This window comes from Sturnira hondurensis, unplaced genomic scaffold (assembly GCF_014824575.4).
Source record: "Sturnira hondurensis isolate 20B ecotype Veracruz unplaced genomic scaffold, ASM1482457v3 Scaffold0000167, whole genome shotgun sequence".
NCBI lineage: Eukaryota > Metazoa > Chordata > Mammalia > Chiroptera > Phyllostomidae > Sturnira > Sturnira hondurensis.
Window position 1 is genome coordinate 3,502,712 of NW_028072798.1, and position 21,603 is coordinate 3,524,314.

The 21,603-nt window shown below is 46.2% G+C and overlaps 2 protein-coding genes across 5 annotated transcripts in view; one reads left to right on the top strand and one right to left on the bottom strand.

Moving 5' to 3' along the window:
- Positions 1–2,133, top strand: part of TIAM2 (TIAM Rac1 associated GEF 2) — a 98,274-nt gene extending 96,141 nt beyond the window's left edge. For all 3 annotated transcript variants that reach the window (XM_037053050.1, XM_037053232.1, XM_037053144.1), the window contains one exon: positions 1,013–2,133. In XM_037053050.1, coding sequence (XP_036908945.1) covers positions 1,013–1,623 — 611 coding nt within the window. In that variant the 3' untranslated portion in view covers positions 1,624–2,133. The remainder of the gene's footprint in view (positions 1–1,012) is intronic.
- Positions 296–21,603, bottom strand: part of TFB1M (transcription factor B1, mitochondrial) — a 54,457-nt gene continuing 33,149 nt past the window's right edge. Inside the window, exons 6-7 of one of the 2 annotated variants that reach the window (XM_037053359.1) lie at positions 13,885–14,012; positions 296–2,538 (exon numbers count right to left, since the gene is read on the bottom strand). In XM_037053359.1, coding sequence (XP_036909254.1) covers positions 2,295–2,538; positions 13,885–14,012 — 372 coding nt within the window. In that variant the 3' untranslated portion in view covers positions 296–2,294. Of the gene's footprint in view, positions 2,539–3,085; positions 3,790–13,884; positions 14,013–21,603 lie in introns of those variants that run through there. The other variant, XM_037053432.1, reaches the window with a different exon arrangement.

Consider the following 21,603-nt stretch of genomic DNA (forward strand, 5'->3'; position numbering starts at 1 on the left):
ACATCAATGTATGGTTGCTTCTTGTGCATCCCCTGCTGGGAACTGGCCTGCAACCCAGGCATGTGTCCTGACTGGGAATCGAACCGTGATTGTCTGGTTCACAGGCCCACGCTCAATCCACTGAGCTACACCAGCCAGGGCTTTAAATACTCATTCTTATCCAATCAACAGGTCAGGAGGTAAACATTCCAAATCACTCTGGTCTTACACATTCTGCCTGTTTTTAAATTTTAAACCTGGGTTTTTAGAAACTTCTTTCTATATTAACTAGTGTTATTATCTTTGATCTTTTTTTACACTTATAAAATGTATATATGTACTTTTTTGTCAGTTTGAGCTCTTCCAATTAACTTGTAGTTTCTTTCTATTTCTTCCCCTCTCTTGCCAAAGTAACTGTGGCCATGAAATCAGGGTATCGTTGGCACAGACACCACAGCTGAGTTCCTTCCCCCAAGCCTAAGAGAAATTAATGACACGCCCACACAATGATTAAATGTTCCTATTAAATCTCTGAGAGTTGGTTGGAAGTTCCAGCAGAGACACCTCCCATTAGAGATAAAGAGCATTTTCTACTTTTAATTAAGCAGCAAGGGAAATAAGCAGTGAAAAGGTAGGCCCAGGAAGAGAGTGTAATCTTGGTTATCATATTACAAAGTAAGTTAGTGAAGAAAGGGAACCTAAATTTTGTAACTAACTCTTCAATTGATCATTAGTAAAATAAGAATCCTAGCCCTCAGTAGTTCATAGCTTATCTTTCTATCTAAATAGTTGAGCTCTGATGACTGGTCATCTAAAAATACCAAATCCCTCAATGTAGTTTCAGGTAAAATTTCTACACTTGTAGTATCGACATTTTTTTTTCCAATCGAGCTCCAGGCAGGCCACTTGGTAACTGAAGTGAGATGATAGAGTCTTAAGTAATCCAGGCATTAAATCATACAACTCACGGCACGCACACATTGTGGCGGCTGTTTCTCTGTCACAAAGGCTCCACGTGCTCTTCTCCTTGCAGCTTCATCGAGGTCCTTGAAAGTCCTCAAGAGCCCCTCCAGCGGCGAGTGGCCTGGCGAGCCCGGCAAGGGCAGCTCGCTGGACTCCGACGACGGCAGCCTGAGCAGCAGCACCCAGGGCAGCGGCTGCCCCCCAGCTGGGGGCGGGCAAGACTCCCTGAAACACCCCGATGCAGGCCTCCCGGATTTTCCAGACGGGCTCATCAAAGAGAGTGATATTCTGAGTGACGAGGACGAGGACTACCATCAGGCCCTGACACAGGGCAGCCCCACCAAAGACATCGAAATCCAGTTCCAGAGACTGAGCATCTCCGAGGACCCGGACCCCCGCCCGGCCGAGCAGCAGCCGGACACAGACGGCCCACCCGGGGCACAGCAGCGCAGGCTGGTCCGGGGGCACTTCTGTGCCATTAAACGAAAAGCAAACAGCACCAAAAGGGACAGGGGGACCCTGCTAAAGGCACAGATGCGTCACCAGTCCCTTGACAGTCAGTCTGAGAATGCCAACCTCGATCTCAATTCCGTCCTTGAGCGAGAATTCAGCGTCCAGAGTCTGACGTCAGTCGTGAACGAGGAGTGTTTTTATGAAGCGGAGAGCCACGGACAGTCTTAGTGGTCTCGGCTCTGACGTGGGTTAAACTGCTCGTCTCGCCTCCCAACTGGTGGTGAATGGAGACTGAAGAAAAACGATTCATCATTGGGTTTTGTGCAGTATACATTTTCCCACAAAATAGTTGTAAAGATTTAAGTTATTTTAATTTATTGTGGATCAGAAAACTAGATTAAACTGGTCAGAATCTGTAAATTAGTTTATATCCCTTTTGAGCAGGTATCAAAATGACTTAGAACTCTTGAAAACTGCAGTCTATTTTAATTTATGTGGAAGAAGTAAGGTGGGGAAGTTGTGATTAATAGGTTTTTAAAAAAGTCATTTTTTTCAATCCTCTGGGCATTTTCGTTGAGCTGTTAGTTTTTGCTTTATTTAAAGCATATTTAAATTATTTCAATGTGGGTTAGGGGCACAATGTGCAGATACTTCATTTTTGTAAGGTGGTATAGATGCTGTTTATACTAAACATGTCATATCTATGCACTATATATTAAAAGAAAGCTCGTACTGTAACCTGATCATCCTATTTATTTTCTCTACCAAGCTGTACAGTAAACGGGGAAGAGTCCCCTCCGGTAACTGGTAGTCCTGTTGTTCTGGGGCAGTCAGAGCACACAAGAGGCCCGACCTCGTGACAGGCGGCGTGCAGTGAGTTGCTCACCCCTGCGTGGCAGCTACAGCCTGGAACGCTCCCTCTCGTCCTCTTGTTCCTGACTTTTGCATTTATTTTTCCTGCATTCTTCTCTGAAATTATAAGCAAAGAGGTGTGGGTCTTCATCACACATTTTCCGGTACACATCACAGAGGCTCCTAAAGTGGGAGATGGAGAGTTGGATGGGGCGGAGGGTGGGGTCCACGTCTGCCATTTGCAGCAGCTTTCCAGTGCTTTCTATGCGCTGAGCTTCTGGGAATAACATTCTAAGAAGAAAAAAATAATCAGAATTTTACTTTAGGAATTTCGTAAGCCCCGATGCCTCCTTCCGCCCTCACTGGAAAATGGCACGGCCCTGACACCCGGAGCGACGGCAGGCGCAGAGGAGCCGTGGGGCGGGCTGCAGGGCTCTGCGCCCAGGGGGAGGAGGGCTGCAGGGTCACCCACGCAGAGCTCATCTGACCCGCACGGCGTGTGCTCACGGGAAGAGGTCCCCAAAGCTCAGTCAGTACACGCATCTCCAGGGAAGTTTAAAGTTACATCTGTTTCTGAGAAGGCGACTGAACAGAAGTTTCATTTGCCCCATTTTTTCAATACAAAATTTGTTGATTCCTATGTGAATATCAGATATTCACATCAGATCTGATTGTTTATAATTTAAACATAGCTTTGGAACTCTTTACCCCAAAGAGTAACTTTTCTTCACAAAGTTGGAAAACGGTTGACGGGATAATGTGAATATTTCTCCTCTTTAAGATACATTGATGCATCTTTATAAGTGATTTGAGGTGTAATAGTTTACATTTCATCTAACAGAGATCATTGTTTTCAAATGACCAGCAAAACTGACCGTGAAATACTGTGAAACTTCACCTGGATTTCACTCTTCTCTCAGGTCTGAGAGGCCCTACAGGACTCCTTTCACAGGGCTGGGCAGAGGTCACGGCCAGGCCGAGCGCGTTTTCTCCCAGTGACGCGCTCCCAGTGAGAAACTGCATGTTCGCCCCACCCTCGGGGAGCTGGCCGAGGCCAACCCGTGGCGTGACTGCGGGACGCCAGAGGTCGGAGCGGGCACAGCACTTGTCCCTACCTGCACAGGGACTGCCCCTGTGAAATGAGGGGCCCACCCTCAGCTAGGGGTTGCCCTGGAAATACCAGCTCGAACCAATTCCAGGATTTCCAAAAGCAGGACACAGTTTTCGTGTCCCCCAGGATCAAGGCCATCCACTACAGTGTTCGGGCCACGCCTGCGTGAAGGGTGAGTGGGGGCTGTAGCCGCCGGGGCCGTGCCTTCATTCGCACGGGCACCGGGAGCCAGAGGCAGCCCCGTCATCGTTAACCTGCCGCTTCAGCCTGTGCTAGAGCAGCGGTGACTCTCGGGTGGAGTGCAGACACTGGTCGAATGAAGGGCAACAAATGGCGGGTTGAGGGTTTAAGGTCCGTCATTTCAAATCCCCAAGACTGAGTCATGGACGGCGAAGGTCTCGGGAGGGAGCTGCTTGGTGGTGCCTCCCGTGCTGAAGGGGCAGGTCACAGCCCAGGAGAGGGGGGCTAAGGTGGAGCTCTGCGGGGCAGGGGGCGGTTAGAAAAATGAGAACCGTCTGCCTTCAAAGAGCTAAATGCTGACTGTGGCAGATAGAACTCTTTCAACAACACACATCTTCCTGCTTTCTTAGTCAGATCCTAGTTGGGCCTAGTATTTTCTGGGCTGTCACGGTACATCTAACACCACGGTCACGTCCTGCCGAGGCACCGGGCTCCAAGCCGGCACGCTCTGCCCGGTTTCTGAGGGAGCCGCCACGGAGCAGGAGTGAACCACGGAGCTCGCCACTGAACAGAAAAGGGCCGCACGCACACCCTGGGCACCATCCTGGACGCTCAGAAGCTACACTTGCTGTGTGGTTCTGTGTCCTTACAGAAGAGATACAGCAACTTGGTGAAAAGAAAACGTTTCACAGTGAGAATTACAGGGTGCGGCAGAAGTAGGATGACAGTTGTTCACGTGGAAAATACAAGCGAACATGAACTGTTTCGTGTCCTGACCACTGTAAACCTACTTTTGTCTGGTATGTATGTGATCTTTGTGGAGGTTCCTGCCACACCCTCTGGCACTTCTGAGTGGCACAGGAGGGAGGAGCATCTTTTGTTTTTCGTAACAGGCCCTTTCAACCAGAGCTGTGTCTGTGCTAATGAGGTGCTTCTCGGTGGGCCCCCGGGGGCTGCAGGATGAGGGATAGCTGCCAGAGGAACCAACCATGGGACGAAGGGCTGGCACTTATGCCATCACCTCTAGACCTCCGGAGAGGTGAGACAGGCTGCAGACAGAACTCAGTCACCAATGGCCAATAACTTTAACCAACTGTGCCTGCGTAATGGACCTTCCACCAAGACTGCTAAATGACAGGGCTCCAGGCTGAAGACCCTAGACCAGGCATGGACGCTCTGAGCACCCTACGGCCCTCAGGCCGTGCTCTATGCTCTTCTTCCCTTGGCTGCTCCACAGTTACACATTGTGTAATAAACCAATAAATGAAAGTACGGTATTTTTCTTGAATTCGGTAGGTCATTCTAGCAAATTACTGAATCTGGAGAAGGGGTTATGGACATCCTCAATTAAGAGCTAGTCTGTCAGAAGTCCAAGTGTCAGCCCAGGGCTTGAGACGGGTGTCTGAAGTAGGGACAGTCTCGTGGCACTGATTCCTCAGCCTAAGGGATCAATTCCACATACTCACCAGACTGGAACTGTAGGACTCCCCGGCTGGTGTCCGGGAAAAACACCACACAGCTGGGAAATCCTAGCAGATGGTGGCACAGGGTGACCCTGAACTCCCCTACTCCCAAACACACCCAACAGACACCGACTGAAAACCAGCTGAGGGCTGATGGAACAGCTTCTGCACAAGAGACTGCAGAGAGAAGCTGGGGAACCGCACGAACCCTCCAAGGACTGGACATGCTGGTGAGTGTCACTCTTTGTGCCCCCTACCACCTACGCTGCATGGGTGGGAGCCTGTCCCAGTGCTCTGCAAGGCTGTCACAGTGAGCCCCAGGCCGTCTCTCCTCAAGCCAATCCTGGGCAGCCAGGGTGCACTGCAGCCATGCACCTGGGGTTGCCTCAGCCAGCCGGCCACTCGGGGTATCCCAGGCATCACGCAGGCCTGTGCTGACTCTGGTGGCCTGCAAAACCACCTGGCACACACAGTGTGCACAGAGGTTGTTCCCACACAAGGCCACTTCTTCATGGGTGGGGGAGAGAGCTGTTTTGTCTCCTTCACAGACATAAACACAAAGTCATCAAAATAAGACGAAGGAATATGTTCCAAATGAAGGAACAAGAAAAAACTCTAGTGAAACCAAGAGAGTAATTTGCTTGATAAAGAGCAAAGTAATGGTCATTAGGATGCTCACCAAACTTCAGAGTAGAATAAAGGACTCAGAACTTCAAGAAAGAGCTGGAAGATATAATAACCAATCAGGGCTGAAGGATACAATAACTGAAATGAAAAACACAATGGAGAATCAACAGCAAATAAGATCAGTGATTTTCAAACTGTGTGCCACAAGAATTTTTAAAACATGCAATGCCTGACTATTTAGTCAGTGCACTGACCTCTCTTCCCTTAGACTGTGAAATTAAAATAAGTCAACCATCCAACAACCATCCTATAGTAAATGAATCAGAATTATAACTGTTTTATTTTGGTAAAAAATATATTTTAGTAATTAGTTTATATGTGCCACGAGATGAGAAAGGTTGAGAGATCGCTGATTAGATCTTCTGTGGATAATATAGAAGAATGCATTAGTGAGCTGAAAACTCTCCCAACCTGGACAGACACGCAGGTCCAGAACACCCAGCATTCCACACAAGATAAACTCAGACCCACATTGAGACATACTGTGATTAAAATACTGAAGGTTAAAGAATCAGTCTTGAAGGCAGCAAGAGGAAAACTAGAATGTACAAAAGAAATCCTGTAAGGCTATCAGCTGGCTTTTTTTTTTTTTCAGCAGAAGCTTTACAGGCCAGAAGACAGTAGCAGGATATATTTAATATGCACAAAAAATGAATCTACAAACCAGACTACTCTCTCCAGCAAGGTTATCATTCAGAATTAAACGAGAGAGTTGCNAAACTGTGTGCCACAAGAATTTTTAAAACATGCAACGCCTGACTATTTAGTCAGTGCACTGACCTCTCTTCCCTTAGACTGTGAAATTAAAATAAGTCAACCATCCAACAACCATCCTATAGTAAATGAATCAGAATTATAACTGTTTTATTTTGGTAAAAAATATATTTTAGTAATTAGTTTATATGTGCCACGAGATGAGAAAGGTTGAGAGATCGCTGATTAGATCTTCTGTGGATAATACAGAAGAATGCATTAGTGAGCTGAAAACTCTCCCAACCTGGACAGACACGCAGGTCCAGAACACCCAGCATTCCACACAAGATAAACTCAGACCCACATTGAGACATACTGTGATTAAAATACTGAAGGTTAAAGAATCAGTCTTGAAGGCAGCAAGAGGAAAACTAGAATGTACAAAAGAAATCCTGTAAGGCTATCAGCTGGCTTTTTTTTTTTCAGCAGAAGCTTTACAGGCCAGAAGACAGTAGCAGGATATATTTAATATGCACAAAAAATGAATCTACAAACCAGACTACTCTCTTCAGCAAGGTTATCATTCAGAATTAAACGAGAGAGTTGCTCAGAGAAGCAAAAGAAGTTCTTTAGTACTAAATCAGCTTTTCAAGACATTAAAGGGTGTTCTCTAAGCAGGAAAAAACGGACATAACCAGAAATAATATAGAAAGTAAAAATCTCACTGTTCAAGGCAAATATATAATAAACACAGTGAATCAACCACTTAAAAAGCTAGCATGAAGGTTAAAAGACATAAGTAGCAAAATCAAGTAAAAGATCTTGCCAGCAAGATCTCAAATTTGCTGTTAAAAAACAAGGGACAGGGCAAAATAAAAACACACTTTTAAAATGCGTTCAAACCTCAATGCCCGTCAGCTGAGAGCAGTCTGCTGCTGTAGGTGAATATACATGGGCCTCATGGCAACCACAGGCCTGCAAAAGGTAGCAAAAAAAGGAGAAAGAGGAACCCACACAAACGTGAAAAAAATCAGGAAAAGACAAGGGAAGAGATGGAGAACAGAAACACTACAGAACAACCTGAACAGAGTGGCAGTAAGTACACACCTACCAGTAACTAGTTCAAATGTAAATGGAGTAAATCTTCAGGCAGAAGACTCGGGGCGGCTGAACAGACGAAAGAAAAGGACCCACTCATGTTCTGCCTACAAGACACTACTTGAGAGCAAAAGACTGAGAATGAAATGGTGCAAAACGCATCCCGTGCACACAGGAGTGCTGCGGTGGCATATGCGTGCCAGACAGAACAGACTTCAAACAAGGACTGTAAAAAGAGACTAAGACATCGCGTAATAATAAAAAGGTCCCTCCAAGAGCAGCATGTAACATTAGTGAGTATCAACACACCCCACACAGGAGCACCTAAACACAGGAAGCAAATGGTAAAAGACATGAAGGGAGAACTTGACAACAGCAGCCGGGGACTTGAACACCCCCCTCACATCGATGGATAGATCACCCCGTCAGTCACTAAAGAAACAATGGCCGTTAAATGTCACATTAAGCCACACTGAATTAATAGACATTAAAAAAACACTTCATCCCCAAACTCAGAATATATATGCCGCTGAAGTGCAGTACGTGCAACATTTCCTAGAACAGATTACAGGTCAGGACACGAAAGAAGATGCAGCAAATCAAAGACAATTGAAGTCATTATCGAGCGTTTTTTTCTGATGACACTGATACAAAACTAAAATCAAATACAAGAATAAAACTGGAAAGGACACGAAAACGTGGAGACTAAGCAACATGCCAGCCAACCACCAAAGGATCGAAGAGGAAATCAAACAGGCAATGAAAATGGAAACAACTTCTCAACATGTATGGGACGCAGCGAAAGCAGTTCTAAGAGAGCAGTTCGTGGTAATTACAAGGCTACCTTAAGACATAAACAACCAAAAGTCCCAAATAATGTAATTTTACACTTACAGAAGAACAATCAAAACTGAAATTAAGTAGAAGGAACAAAATTATAAACATCAGAGCAGAAAGAAATCAAATAGAGACTAAAAAGCACTAGAAAAGGTGGTTCTTTTAAAAGATAAAATTGATAAACCTTTAGCTAGACTCATCCAGGAAGAAAAGGGAGAGTCCAAAGAAATGAAATCAGAAATGAAAGAGGAGTTATAACTGACACCACAGACACACGAGGACCACAAGAGGGCACTATGGCGCTCTCGGTCGAGATGGTGGATGGAGTAGGTGAGTGCAGCACCTGCATCCCCCCACGACCATCCAAACTCAACCGAACTACAGAAGAACCATCCTTCAGATGGTTCCATCCTTCAGAAGAAACCGAGCTCAGATGTCCTACAACCAGGGATTTAAAAAAGAAGCTGTATCAAGACTGGTAGAAGAGGGGGAGACATGGAACGGACTGGCACGACATTCAGGAGTAGAGGCTAAAAATCAAGGAATATCTTGGCTGCGGAGGTCACCTGAGGATCGAGGGGTCTCTGCCCCCCACCATCCCAGGGGTGCAGTGTCAGGAAAAGAGGTCCTCATAACCAGTGCCGTGAAAACCAGTGGAGACTGTGGCTGAGTGTATTAAAGAATGCTGGAATCCCAAGCATTCCTCCTGAAGGGCCCACAAATGGATGGACCCAAACTCACGCATTCTGAGCTCCGCTGCTGGGACAGCAGCTCACAAGGTCCCAGGGAAAGAAATGAGGAAATGACTCACCTGGCTTTGGAGCAAAGGTTGGAGGGGGCAGCTTTCTCCTGGAGAGAAGTGCCGGCAGAGGTCATTGCTCCCTTGCTGAGCCCTCCACTCACAGGGCCAGAATTCGGGACTGTATCTCATCATCCATCAGCCTGGCTAAGGAAACTGTCTGTCCCAACCTCAGGCATCGTGAGACGGTGCCCCATCCAGCTTGCTGGCTCACTGAAGGCATTGTCGAAGGCTTTTCTGTACAGCAACCTATCTTGGCCAATGTTGTGGGCTTGTCTAAATCTCTCAAACCCCAAACAAGCAGCATCTGGCCGCAGTGTGCCCAGTACCTTCTGCTAAGTGACCTCACGCCCAGCACTAGCAGCAGCCAGCCTCGGATCACAGCTTGGCCTCCCCGAGGTACTTCTGAGCCCAGCACAAGTAGCAGCGCCTGCAGATCACTCTAGCTCATGCTGGGTAGCCCCGGGCAGGTCACAGGCAGCAGGTGATCTTGGCTTGCACCACCCAACCACCTCCACGAGTGACACACTCACAGAGGTGGACTCAGTGGGCACCAGTGCCCTGCTGGTGTGAGTCCTGCTCCGTGGGGTCGGCCCCTGCACAGCAGCTCCTCCACTGGAGCTGCAGCCAGTCCTCGCGGCCCATTGGCCTGGGGGTAGATGCCTCTTACTGATGTGCAACAGCAATCAAGGCTCAACTACAACAGGAGGGTGCACACAACCCACAGGGGGGGATGCATCTGGAGAGCCCAGGTCTGGTCATCGGGGAGGCCGTGCCACTGGGCCCACAGAACTATGATCACTCTACCAAGGCCACTGGCTAGGCCACTCTCCCAAGACTGAGAGACAGAGCAGCTGTACCTAACTCCTGGAAACAAACACAGGGTTAGACAAAGAAACATGACCTAAAGGAAAGTATGAAACAAAATTCCAGAAAAATAAGCTAAACAAAATGGAGACAGGCAATCCACTGAATGCAGAGCTCAAAACACTGGCTATAATGATGCTCAATGAACTTAGGGAACATGTACATGAACTTACTGAGGACTTGAAAACAGAGATAGGAAATGTAACAAAGAAGCACGCAGAAATAAAGAAGACAGTAACTGAAATCTGCTGTTGATTCCCTGTAATGCAATGCAAATGGTTTTAAATGCTCCAATCAAAAGACATACTGAATGGATAACAAAACAAGACCCTTATGCACACAGTCAATCCAGATTGAAGGCACACACAGACTTAAAGTAAGAAATGAAAAAACAGGTATTTCATGAAAATGGAAATTAAAAAGATAAAAGCTTGGGTAGCAGTACTTATAGCAGACACAATAAGCTTTAAAACAAAAGCTATAACAAGAGACAATGAAGGGCCCAGAAATTCCACTTCTAGATATTTACCTAAAGAAACCCAAAACACTAAATCAAAACACGCGCGTGTTCATTGCAACATTACTTGCAATAGCCGCGCTACCGCAGTAACTGGTGTCCAGCAGCGGGTGAGTGGGTAAAGGAGCGGTGCAGACAGACAATGCAATATGACTCGGACAAAAAATAAAGAATGACCCCTCCCTTACCACCTGCACAACACGGGTGGACCTAGAGGATATTGTGCTCAGTGAAGTCAGAGAAGGACAATACCATGTGATCTCACTCATATGCAGAATATAAAGAACGAGATAAAGGAACGAACAAAACAGACAGACTCGGAGGTAACAGAGACAAGACTGCCGGTTGCCAGGTGGGAGGGGTGGGGTCTAAATGAAGAAGGTGAAGGATTAAGTAGTGCAGACTATTCACAGGGATGTAAAGTACAGCATATGGAACACAGTTAGTATTGAATAACTATGCGTGGCGTTAGATGGGTACTAGATTTATTGGGGTGATCACTTTTAAAGTTACATAAATGGCTAATCACTGGGTTGTGGTTAATATATTCTTGTACTAATATATTGTACATCAACTGTCACTGAAAACTAAAAGAAAATATTTTTTTAAAAGCCAACTACATGGACCAGTAGACAGGGCCTGATTTAGGCAGAGAAGTGCGATTACAGGAGCGAATGACTTCAATGGAATTTGCAGAAATCAACAGCATTTGCCAACCTTTGGATGGGGAATACAAGAAGAAAAGAATACTATGAACAATTATATGCTGACAAGTTGAACAACCTAGAAGAAATGGGTAAATTTCTAGAAACCTACAACCTTCCCAAACGGAGCCAAGGAGAAACAGAGAATCTGAAAGGTGTGATTACTAGCCACATAGTGAAGCAGTAATTAAAAAGCTCCCAAGAAAAGTTGAGGATCAGATGGCTTCATAGGTGAATACTACCAACTATTTCAGAGGAATTAATACCTATCTATTTCAAACTATTATAAAAACATCAAGGAGGCAGAAATGCTTCCAAGCTCCTTCTGGTATCAGTATTACCCAATCCCAGAACCAGACAAAGACACTACAAAAAAAGACAATTACAGGCCAATATCCCTGATGAACATAGATGCTAAAATTCTCAACAAAACAGTAGCATTTCTATACATCAATAACAAGCATTTAGAAGGAGAAATTAAGAGAACAACCCCATTTACAAATGCATCAAAAAGAATACGATTCCTAGGAATAAACTGAACCAAGAAGGTGAAAGAACTGTGCTCTGAAAACTGTAAGGCACTGAAGAAAGAAACTGATGAAGACACAAAGAAGGATATGTATACTATGTTTACATATTAGATGGATTAATATTGTCAAAATGTCCATACTACACAAAGCAGCCTATATATTCAGTGAAATCCCTACCGAACTTCTGATCACATTTTTCTCAGGAGTAGAACAAGTAATCCTACATATTGAATCACAAAAATCCCTGAATAGTCAATTTTGAGAATGAAGCAATTTTTTGAAAATGAAGACCAGAGTTGGAGGTAACATGCTCCTTGATTTCAGACTCTATGACAAAGCTGCAGGAATAAAAACAATATGGTTCCGACACAAAAACAGATACATAGTTTAACAGAACAGGACAGAGAGCTTGAAATAAACCCTTACTTGTCTGGTCAATTAATCCACAACAAAAGATGCAAAAATATATAATGGAGAAATGATAGTCTCGTCAATAAGTGGGGTTTAGAAAACTGAACACATTCATTCAAAAAGAAAAAAACCAAACTGGTCACTTTCTTACACCATATACAAAAATACACTCAAATGGATTATAGACTTAAATTTAAAACTGAAACCATAAAAACCCCAGAAGAAAACTGGCAGTAAGCTTTGTGATGTCAGTCTTAGCAATATACTTCTGGGTATGTCTCCTCAAGCAAGGGAAACAAAACCAAAATATAAACAAATGGGATTATATTAAACTAAAAAGCTTCTGCACAGTGAAGGAAACCATCACCTAAATGAAAAAAAAAAAACCAACCTACTGAGTGGGAGAGGATATTTGCCAATGATACATCTGATAAGGGGTAATATCCAAAACATATAAGGAACTCATACAAATAACAAAAAGAAAACAATCTGATTAAAAAATAGGCAGAGGACCTGAACAGATATTTCTCCCGAGAAGATGTACTGATGGCCAACAGACATATAAAAAGATGCTCAATATCACTAGTCCTCAGGGAAATACAAATTAAAACTACAATGAGATATTGCCTCACATCTGACAGAATGGCTATTATCAAAAAGTCAACTAATGACAAGTGTTGGCGAGGATGTCGAGAAAAGGGAACTTATGCACACTGTTGGTGGGACTGTAAATTGGTGTAGCCACTGTGGAAAACAGTATGGACGCTCCTCAAAAAAATTAAAGATAACTACTGTTCAACCAAGAATTCTACTTCTGGGTGCTTAGCCAAATAAGCAAAAACACTAATTTCAAAAAATATATGCACTCCATGTTCATCTCAGGACTGTTTACAACACAATAGTGAATGGAAACCACTTAGGTGTCCACTGATGAACAGAGAAAGATGATATAAATACGACTCAGCCATAAAAAACAAAATCTTACCATTTGCGACAGCATGGATGGACCTAGAGGAATTACGGGAGGTGAAATGAATCAGACAGAAAAAGACAAACACCGTATGACTTCACTGACATGTGGCATCTAACAAAGCAAATGAACAAATCAAACAAAAGAAGACACATAAAGAAAAAGCAGAGGCTGCCAGAGGGGCAGGTGGTGGGAGGGATGGGTGAACAGGTGGGGGGTAGTCAGTGCCACGAGCTTCCCGATGTGAGGTGAGCCCGCCAGAGGGACGCAGTGCCCAGCAGGTCATGACTGTGGCTGGTGGCAGGTGGTTATCAGACGCTCTGTGGTGATCACAATGTACGGTGTGTACATGTCTACTCGTTATGTTGTGCACCTGAAACCAATATAGGTTTGTGGGTCCACTGTAAGTTAATGAGAGATTTTTTCAAGCCCCACAAACCCACACACTTAGGGTCAGAAATGTGGAGAGTCCACAGTTCCAGCAGTGTAAGTCCCGACTGAGAAACCGTGACCTTCCAAGTGCAGGGTCATTATAAACTGCGACTGTCAGTTTTAAGGTGTCCTTTTGATAGAACAAAACCTGAATGTGGCATCTCGGGCTACACCGAGGTCTGTTTTCCCTCGGTGGCAGTCCAGGTTTGCGAACATGAGACTTGAACTGAGGGTAGTATTTATAGAGACCATGAGTTACATTTTTAGAAGTTCTGAATCTCTGAAGACGTGATGGAGGGTTTCATACCGAATGCTGCAGGGGGAAGGAGCGTTCTTACCCGAGTCCGCGATGGCAGTGTTTCCTTCGGAAGTGGAAGACACTCTGCACGACCTTTTCCACCAGCTTGAACGGCTGCTCTATCGCGGGCCGCACCAGGGGGGTGAAGTGCACCACGCCCACGTCCACCTTCCGGATAAGCAAACGTACATCATTTTGTCGCACGGTACAATGTTATGAACAACCCATCTTTGTAAGGCACGGGAAGAAGGGCTGCCAAGAGCATGGTGTTCATAAACAAGCCTTCCGTGGACTTCAGTTTCATCTTCTCTGGGCACGTAAGCTGCCAAGTTTGCATTTGAGCCGATCCAGAAATCACAGTCTGTAATGACATCCACTGGACCTGTGCTTGATAATCACTTAATCTGGAAACGCAGTTTTACAATGGCCTTTAAAATCAATCCAAATAATCATTAGTCAGCAGGCAGATAGCAGATAGCATCAGAATGCTTTATTTAGCTTCTGAATGAGTAAAAAATAAGCTGAGGCAACAGTTCTGACTGTAAGAAGGGGCTTGAAAACACAGAAGGCAGATGGGCCCCCAAGGACCACTTAGTGTGACACTCCCTCCAAAAGCGAGTCAGTTAGGATGCACTTATTTTGGGTACAGACGCCGATTCATCAGCTGGACCGAATTCATGAGCATCGTCTGCACAGCCACATAACTTCCTGGTAGCAACTTCAAACGCCCCAGGAGGGATGAGCAGGACCCAGAGAAAAAAGGAAACCACCAAAAATGTCACTGCTTCAGTGTGAAGCTGCTACCAGCTGTTGAGATTCTTTAATTATCAGAAAATAAAACTTTTCAGGCAAATCTGGTAGGAGATTCATAGCCTGACTTTTTCTAAAAATAGACTCATGGTGATTCACAAGGAAATATTCAAAATAACAAAGGAAAAATATGGAAGGTACAAAGGGAGAAATGTGAGTTACGCCCCCAAATGCCGGACAGAATCCACGCTCTAGGCAGAGGGAGTCTGTTCAGAAGACACAGAGGATTCTGTCTACGGACCTGCTGAACTCGCTGCTGAGAGCATCGCACAGACTCTACAAAGGCCAAGAAAGCACAGTGATTTATGGGTTGCACCACTGCCTTTTGAAGAGGAATTCTGTTTGTCCAACACTGCAGGGTTATCGAACTCTCTTAGGAGGACTTGCTCCTAAAGAATCTGTGGCTGCAAAACTCCTTAAAACTGGCCGGTGTTCTATGAGGATGGGGACTGGGTTTTTGTATTTAGGGTGGATGTCCAATGCTTGCATGACATGAGGCCCTTAGGACCAGAAAAGAAAGTGCCTGAAGATGTGCCCTGCATCAGGCAGCCGGCATGGACGTTTGTCCTCAGGGGGTCTGAGCCGTCTCCCCCTCCTTGCACAACCAGCGAGCCTGTCCCCAAATGTCTTCAGTGAGTGATAGCTGCACCTGTTTGATACAACTGAATAGAGTGATGAGTCTGTGGTCGGGATGGTGAGGCTGGCAGCAGGGCGGTTTGAGCAGGGTGCGAAAGCTGCGGGGGAGGGGTCTCTCGGCAACGAGAGTGTGCCCCACTGTCCGCAGGCCTGCAGACTGTCTCAGGGAAGGTTACACCCCTTTGGTGGAACAGCAGTTACTCCACTTCGGAGTCACTGACTGAAGACAATGTTCAACGATCTTATTAAATTTTAAGAGTCGTCAAATTATGTTCAATAGGCTTACTCAGTTTCATCAAGTTTAGTGACAGGCACGCCCTGCGGGAAACCAAGCGCTTTGGTGACAAAGCCAGGACTTTCCTTAGAACCTCAAAAATCCCCATGGAAGAGCGCCCAGGGGTCTCAGAGAGGCTGGTGATTAGGAGAGAGGGACTGAAGAGGACAGGGCGTGGCAGAGGTGACCTCGCAGTCGAAGTGACAGGAGTGCTACCGCAGGCCGGGGAGACTGCTTCCTCTGGGAGTGTGTCTGAGGAAGGGAGAGCAGAGAGAAGGACAGCTGCGGTGAGTGGGAGGCGCAGCCCAGATCACAGTGTGATGACTGTGAACATCAGCTACTGCTCATACACTCGGAAAGGTCCCTTCCACCCGTCCTCCCGCTGACTCGACGGGACAGAGAAGTGCAGACAACTGGCGGGGAAGGCTCTAGGCCAGCCTTAGACTCCGCCCGCCCCTTGGAGTTACAGAGTTACGGAGCCCACCCCACTCTGGAACTCTCCACACCACTCCCGGGCACTCGGGTCCCTACCTCCGGGTCTGCCATCCTCCATGGCCCAGCTCCTTCAGTCCTCTCACCCCACGTCTACCCGACTACCCTCAGTCGGTTCTGAAAGGGTTCCTTCAGGCACTGGGTGTCATCCAACAGCCTCTCAGTCTCCAGAGAGAAGAAGCTTTTAGCAAATATGAGAAAAACTTAAGCCGTACCTACCCCTAAACCCACGAAACATCAAAACTCTAATGTTCAGAGACCATTAAGACAAAACGCAAGTAATGGGGTAGATGACTCTCCTTACAGCACAGAAACGGCCACTTGCAGGTTCCCTGGATCTTCATTTGCCTGATTTCATTGTTGAGACACAGCTGGCATTTGCAAATACAGGAAATGCCTAACATTTGCCTAAATAAGGGTTTCCGACCCTGCCCAAATAGAGCCCCACCGTGCAAACTGTGGTAGTAGACTTCTAAAGTCTGACTTTTGGTGCCCAGCTGGCTACAGTGTAATGCAACTAAAATTCCCACTCGTGATCAAATACAGTTACATTTAATGGGGGGCCGGGAAGCCCCCTGCAAAGAAAGGCTCTTCCAGGAAAGCGTCCTGGCTCTGGGAGAGACCTGCTCTGCCGCCCTTGCCCCCGGACACTCCTCGGAATCATTCCGAATAATGGAGCCCATGTTCTCTGAAGCCACAGGAAAGCCCCTTGGTAACTATGGTAACAGATACAAAAATGCTTTTTACTTGTAATTGAATGCTTCTTTAAAATTACAGCCATTTTCCCCCTTTCTCGATGTTAAGTCTATCATAGGGTTTGATTACAAAGAAGTTAGCACACAGGTAACAGACGCACTTAAACCCCCGTTTGGTGTCGCCGGCCCTTCCCCAAAGTCAGTCTATCCGCACACCAAAATGACTTATTGAAGTTTCAAGCCAAGGTATTTATAATGAATGTAAATGTTTGTCTCCTAAATCCACTATAATGCCAATGCTTTTGCAAGCTGAGATTATGTGTCTCAACACAGCACCCTTGGATGCAAGAGGCTGGAGGCAGATGTTCCACTCTCCAGGCCAGAGTGTCTAGGACAAGACTGACAGGAGCATAGACCAGACTGCGGATTCACAAGAGACCCCAGGGTAAGAAGCTACTAGATCTCGAAGCTTACTTAGTGTCAACTCAGATCTCGAATCAACATGATCTGGGCGATACCGAAGAATGTATGGCCTGGCTCCTGGCCCTGAGATGATCATAATATACCAAAGAACTGAACAGCTACCCCACAAAACAATACTGGCCACTGTCTAGGAAAGGGTCTTCAATACCTCCCAGGGCGTTCAAGCCACTGAAGGACAAGCCAGTGGAGAGGAAAAACAACACAAAGTCAGTTACGATTTAATCAGCAGAGCTATAGTCAAAACTTGGAGATGATAGAAGGAATGAGAAGAAAAAAAGAATGACTACAGAGAACAATCGATGGGACTTTAAGAACAACATGAGAGGAACAATTCAAAGTGGGAGTGGCACTGTGTTCAGTGGAAATGGTCCGCTGGCTCTGAGGCCGTCAGCAGCGCCCAGGGAGACACGAGATCAGGGTCTGGGCCACGGTCGGTGTCAGGAGAAACGACAGAGGAAGCTGAGTGCACCGGGGACACCTGGCTCCTCCCCCATCACGTCACCTTCAGGAACTGACTCGGAGCTGACTGTGGCCACCCGTGAACATCAGACCTCACAGTTTCAACTTCCCCAGACAAGAGTAACGAGTCATCAGCGCCTATGATGTTACAATGATGCATTTTGTAGAAATCCAAAATATTTACCAATGTAAATCAAACGTCCTGTAACTAGTTTATTCTACCTGTAATTCCTGGGTCCTGCCCACGGACAGAATTTCAGTTGTACAAACTTAAAACTCAAACACTTTAAAAGCATTCCAGGTATTCCAAACAAGTGTGTTCAATACGACTGACACTGTTAGTGCCTGCATTTTACAATCTGTTTTGTTACTGTAACAATACTAATTTCTACCGAGTTCCCTCCCACTTTTTTGTTCCTTCTGTAGAACTTCGAATGGTTTTTCTCTTTCTCAGAGGATAAGCACAAAGAGCGACAGAGAGCTATGAGCACGATGAGAAATACACCTAAGAGATGCCCAGCATGAGGAGGACATGGAGAAAGAGAGCTCGACTGTGTAAATTATGTATGCATGTATGCAAATCATGTCAACTAGTAATAACAGTAACAAGATGAGTCACAGTTCCTCGGTCCCAGGAAAGGGGTATATACTTAATTCTAAACAAAATGCAAGAGGAACAAAACAAACATTGGTTTAGGATTTTCTGTTCTGTCTAACGTGGAGTTTCCAGACGATCATGGTGAAACACCTTTCTAAGACCTTGACCTTTCCCACAAACCATGGCCTTGGTGTTCGTGGGTCAGCACCTCTGGAGGTGCCCTGCTCCCACTGCAGCTGTGGGTGTGCGAGAGCTGCCTACACAGGCTCGGGGCTGCCTTGCCGGCGGGGCAGCTCACTAGGAATCGGCAGGCCTAGCTGCGGGTTTCGCGGGTACCAAGAGACTCTGACCCTCAGCATCGACCTGTTCCTAGGAATGATCCGTCTAAGCAAACTCACAAGGCACTCAGTAACTGCTGCTGCGATAGAAAATTGGTTATTACTATTATTAAAGACTGATAAACAAACTTGGACAGAAACGAGTCAATATATTAATTTAAAACTGCCAGAGCAACCAGACGCTATACACAGGCTGCACAGCCAGCACATTCCAGTCGTGCAGAGGTGAAGGCCAACGGCAGTAACAGCACGGACGCATGCACACACAGGCTGATGCTGTGAGTGCCACCGGTGCCAAGCCTGAGCCGTGACCACGCATGCGCACGAGACCGGCTACTGGGCGCTCCGGGCCTGCGTGCGGGCGGCACAGACCTGCCCGCCTGTGCTGAGAACTATTTCCTCTTTAGAAGTGTTCGTATGGTCCCGCTCTTCCGGTCTCTAACTGGAAAGGCAGTCTGCCTTGTTAAAGATGCAGCTACAGCGGCTGCAGGTTCCCTTTCACGTGGTGATTTTACTAGGTTCACCTCGGAGGTGTGCGGGCCTCACAGTCCTCCCTATGTATCACGGGAGACTGAAAAACAGAGGGGAGACCATTAAAACTGGCACAAGCGCTCTCATTGGGCAAGAGCCAGAGGCAGGAAACCCAGCCGGGTAAAAAGGGGAATCACAGGGAACAGGACGACAGAGGAGGGGTGGTGACTGAGAGCCGGGCCCAGAGGATGCACTCAGACCACAATCTCAGACACGACCGGTAAATGACGGTCGTGTTTTGTTGGCTTGTTTGCCCTGCTCTTCAAAATAATGTGCAAAGAGAATGCACACAATGGCAAGGCCACAAGTTTGTGTTTGTTACTTAAATGAGATCAGGTTGATCTGCAAATGTCACCAGGACGCAGGGACAGTCTTAGAGTTCTAAACTCCTGTGACCAAGACAGAAACAAGCCCTTCAGACCCTTTCTCATGGAGACAAACAGGAGTAACACGACACTGTAAAAACTCGGTCACAGAAAATCAAGCAAATGGAAGCACGGCCCGCACGCAGACACCTGCATCCGACTCACTGCAGACGTCACCAGAAACCAGGACAGCCCAGTCGGACACCTGAGCGTGCAACGCAAACCTGAGAATACTTATCTCCTTTCCCACTATTATCAACTGACCTACAGATGGCCCATTTTCTTAAAAGTTAAAGTCGTCACGCCCATCTAAAACATTATTTTATAACTAAAATGACCATAAAGATTAGGAAAACAATGGACTGCTTGTGTTCGTAGCTGATACTATTAATTTCTTAAGACTGGGTCAGGAGAGAAACATTATTTTAAGAATAAGCCAATCACTTTAAATTTGTGGGCCTGGAACAGGAAACTATTTTATCATATTCTGAATGTCATTATTTTCAAGGTTGAACAGAAAGCAACTACAAAAGGACCCCGTTGTTTTTTAAAAATCGGAGTCCCAGCTTTCCACTGGAATGAGTGGGCAGCGTCCCAGACCAGTGGGATCAGAGCCACTGGGCCAGGAGCTGGGCCTCGGGCTTCCCCCAGGCTGGTGACGCGTGGTCGGCGGCAGCGAGAGGCAGCGGCTGGAGAACGTGCTCACGCAAAGGTGTGGTACTGCTGTTATTTCTCGGACATCCAGCTGCACGACTGATTCTTTCAGAAGGCAAAGAGAAGCTTTCCTGGATATCCAGATTATCATAACTAGGAGAAACACAAAGGCAATCACAGCTAATTTTTCCTTAAAAACAGAAAAGTGAAAATATTTTAAAGACAAAAATAGATGCACTGCTGAGGCACTGGCCAGCTACTCCGCAGTCACTTAGCATGAGCGAGAAGTGTGCACTTACGTGTAAACCTGTGGAGATGTCAGAGTCAATCTGGTCCACAGCCCAGCCCAGGCGGCCCCAGAAGGGAGCGACCCCTCCAGATGAGACTTGGAAACACACTCTGTTCCAAGGGGAGGCAGGACCCTTCTGCTCTGGGTGCAGAAGGGCTTCAAACCCACGACATTCTGGCCCGGACTCCCACTTACTCCTTTCGCGGCCTTAGTTGTTACTCAGCTTCTCTGGAGCTCGATTTTCTCATCCATAAAGTGAGGATTCCTGTTACCTCGCAGGCTTATCTTGAGAATTAAGTAACAAAGTGCCTCGAACAGTATTCAGCATATAGGAAGCAGCTTATAAATGGTAGACATTATTATTACATCAAAATTATAAAACTCAAGAGTAGTATCATTTGGAAAGGTCAAAATTGTACTTGTACTCACGCAAAGGTAAGATATAGTTTCAGTAATGTTATTTCCTATCCTCGAAATCAGTTTCTGAATTCTTTCATTCAATATTTACAGCACCCTCACTACAGGCCAGGCACCACCCAGCCCCGGGGAAGCAGTAACAAGCAAGGCAGACGGAAACCCCAGCCCCTGTGAGGTCTCCACTCTGAGAGGCCCTCCACCAGCAGAGGGCTCCGAGGTGGTGGGATTCGTGATGCGTTTCGAAGTTTACAAGCAGCGGTTGGTTGGCTGACTGGATGCTGGGTATGGAATCGAGGATGGTTTACACGCCAGGGTGTGCCAAATGGAAGGGCGGGTTTGCCACTGACTGACATGGGGAGGCAGGGGGGACTCGGTGTGGGAAGGTCAGGGGCTTGGTTTGGTCCGAGATGTCTGTCCGTGATGTCTTGTTGGCAGGTGGATACTCAGCTTGGGAGAGGGCTGGGAAAGAGACATAAACTGAGGGAAACATAAAGTTGGGTGAGATTCATCCAGGGAAGTCTCTGGACATAAAAGATTTACTGCCCTTTAATTCTGTCCACTTTAGAAACAGACAATAATGTCAATGAACTGTATTTCTCCACACACCGCTACGCTCCAGATCCTTTCGTATATGAGAGATTCTGCCTGATTAGAGGTCTGTAGTTAGTAAAAGCTATTTGCATTTCAGAATCTATCATTTAAAAACAGTTGATATTGA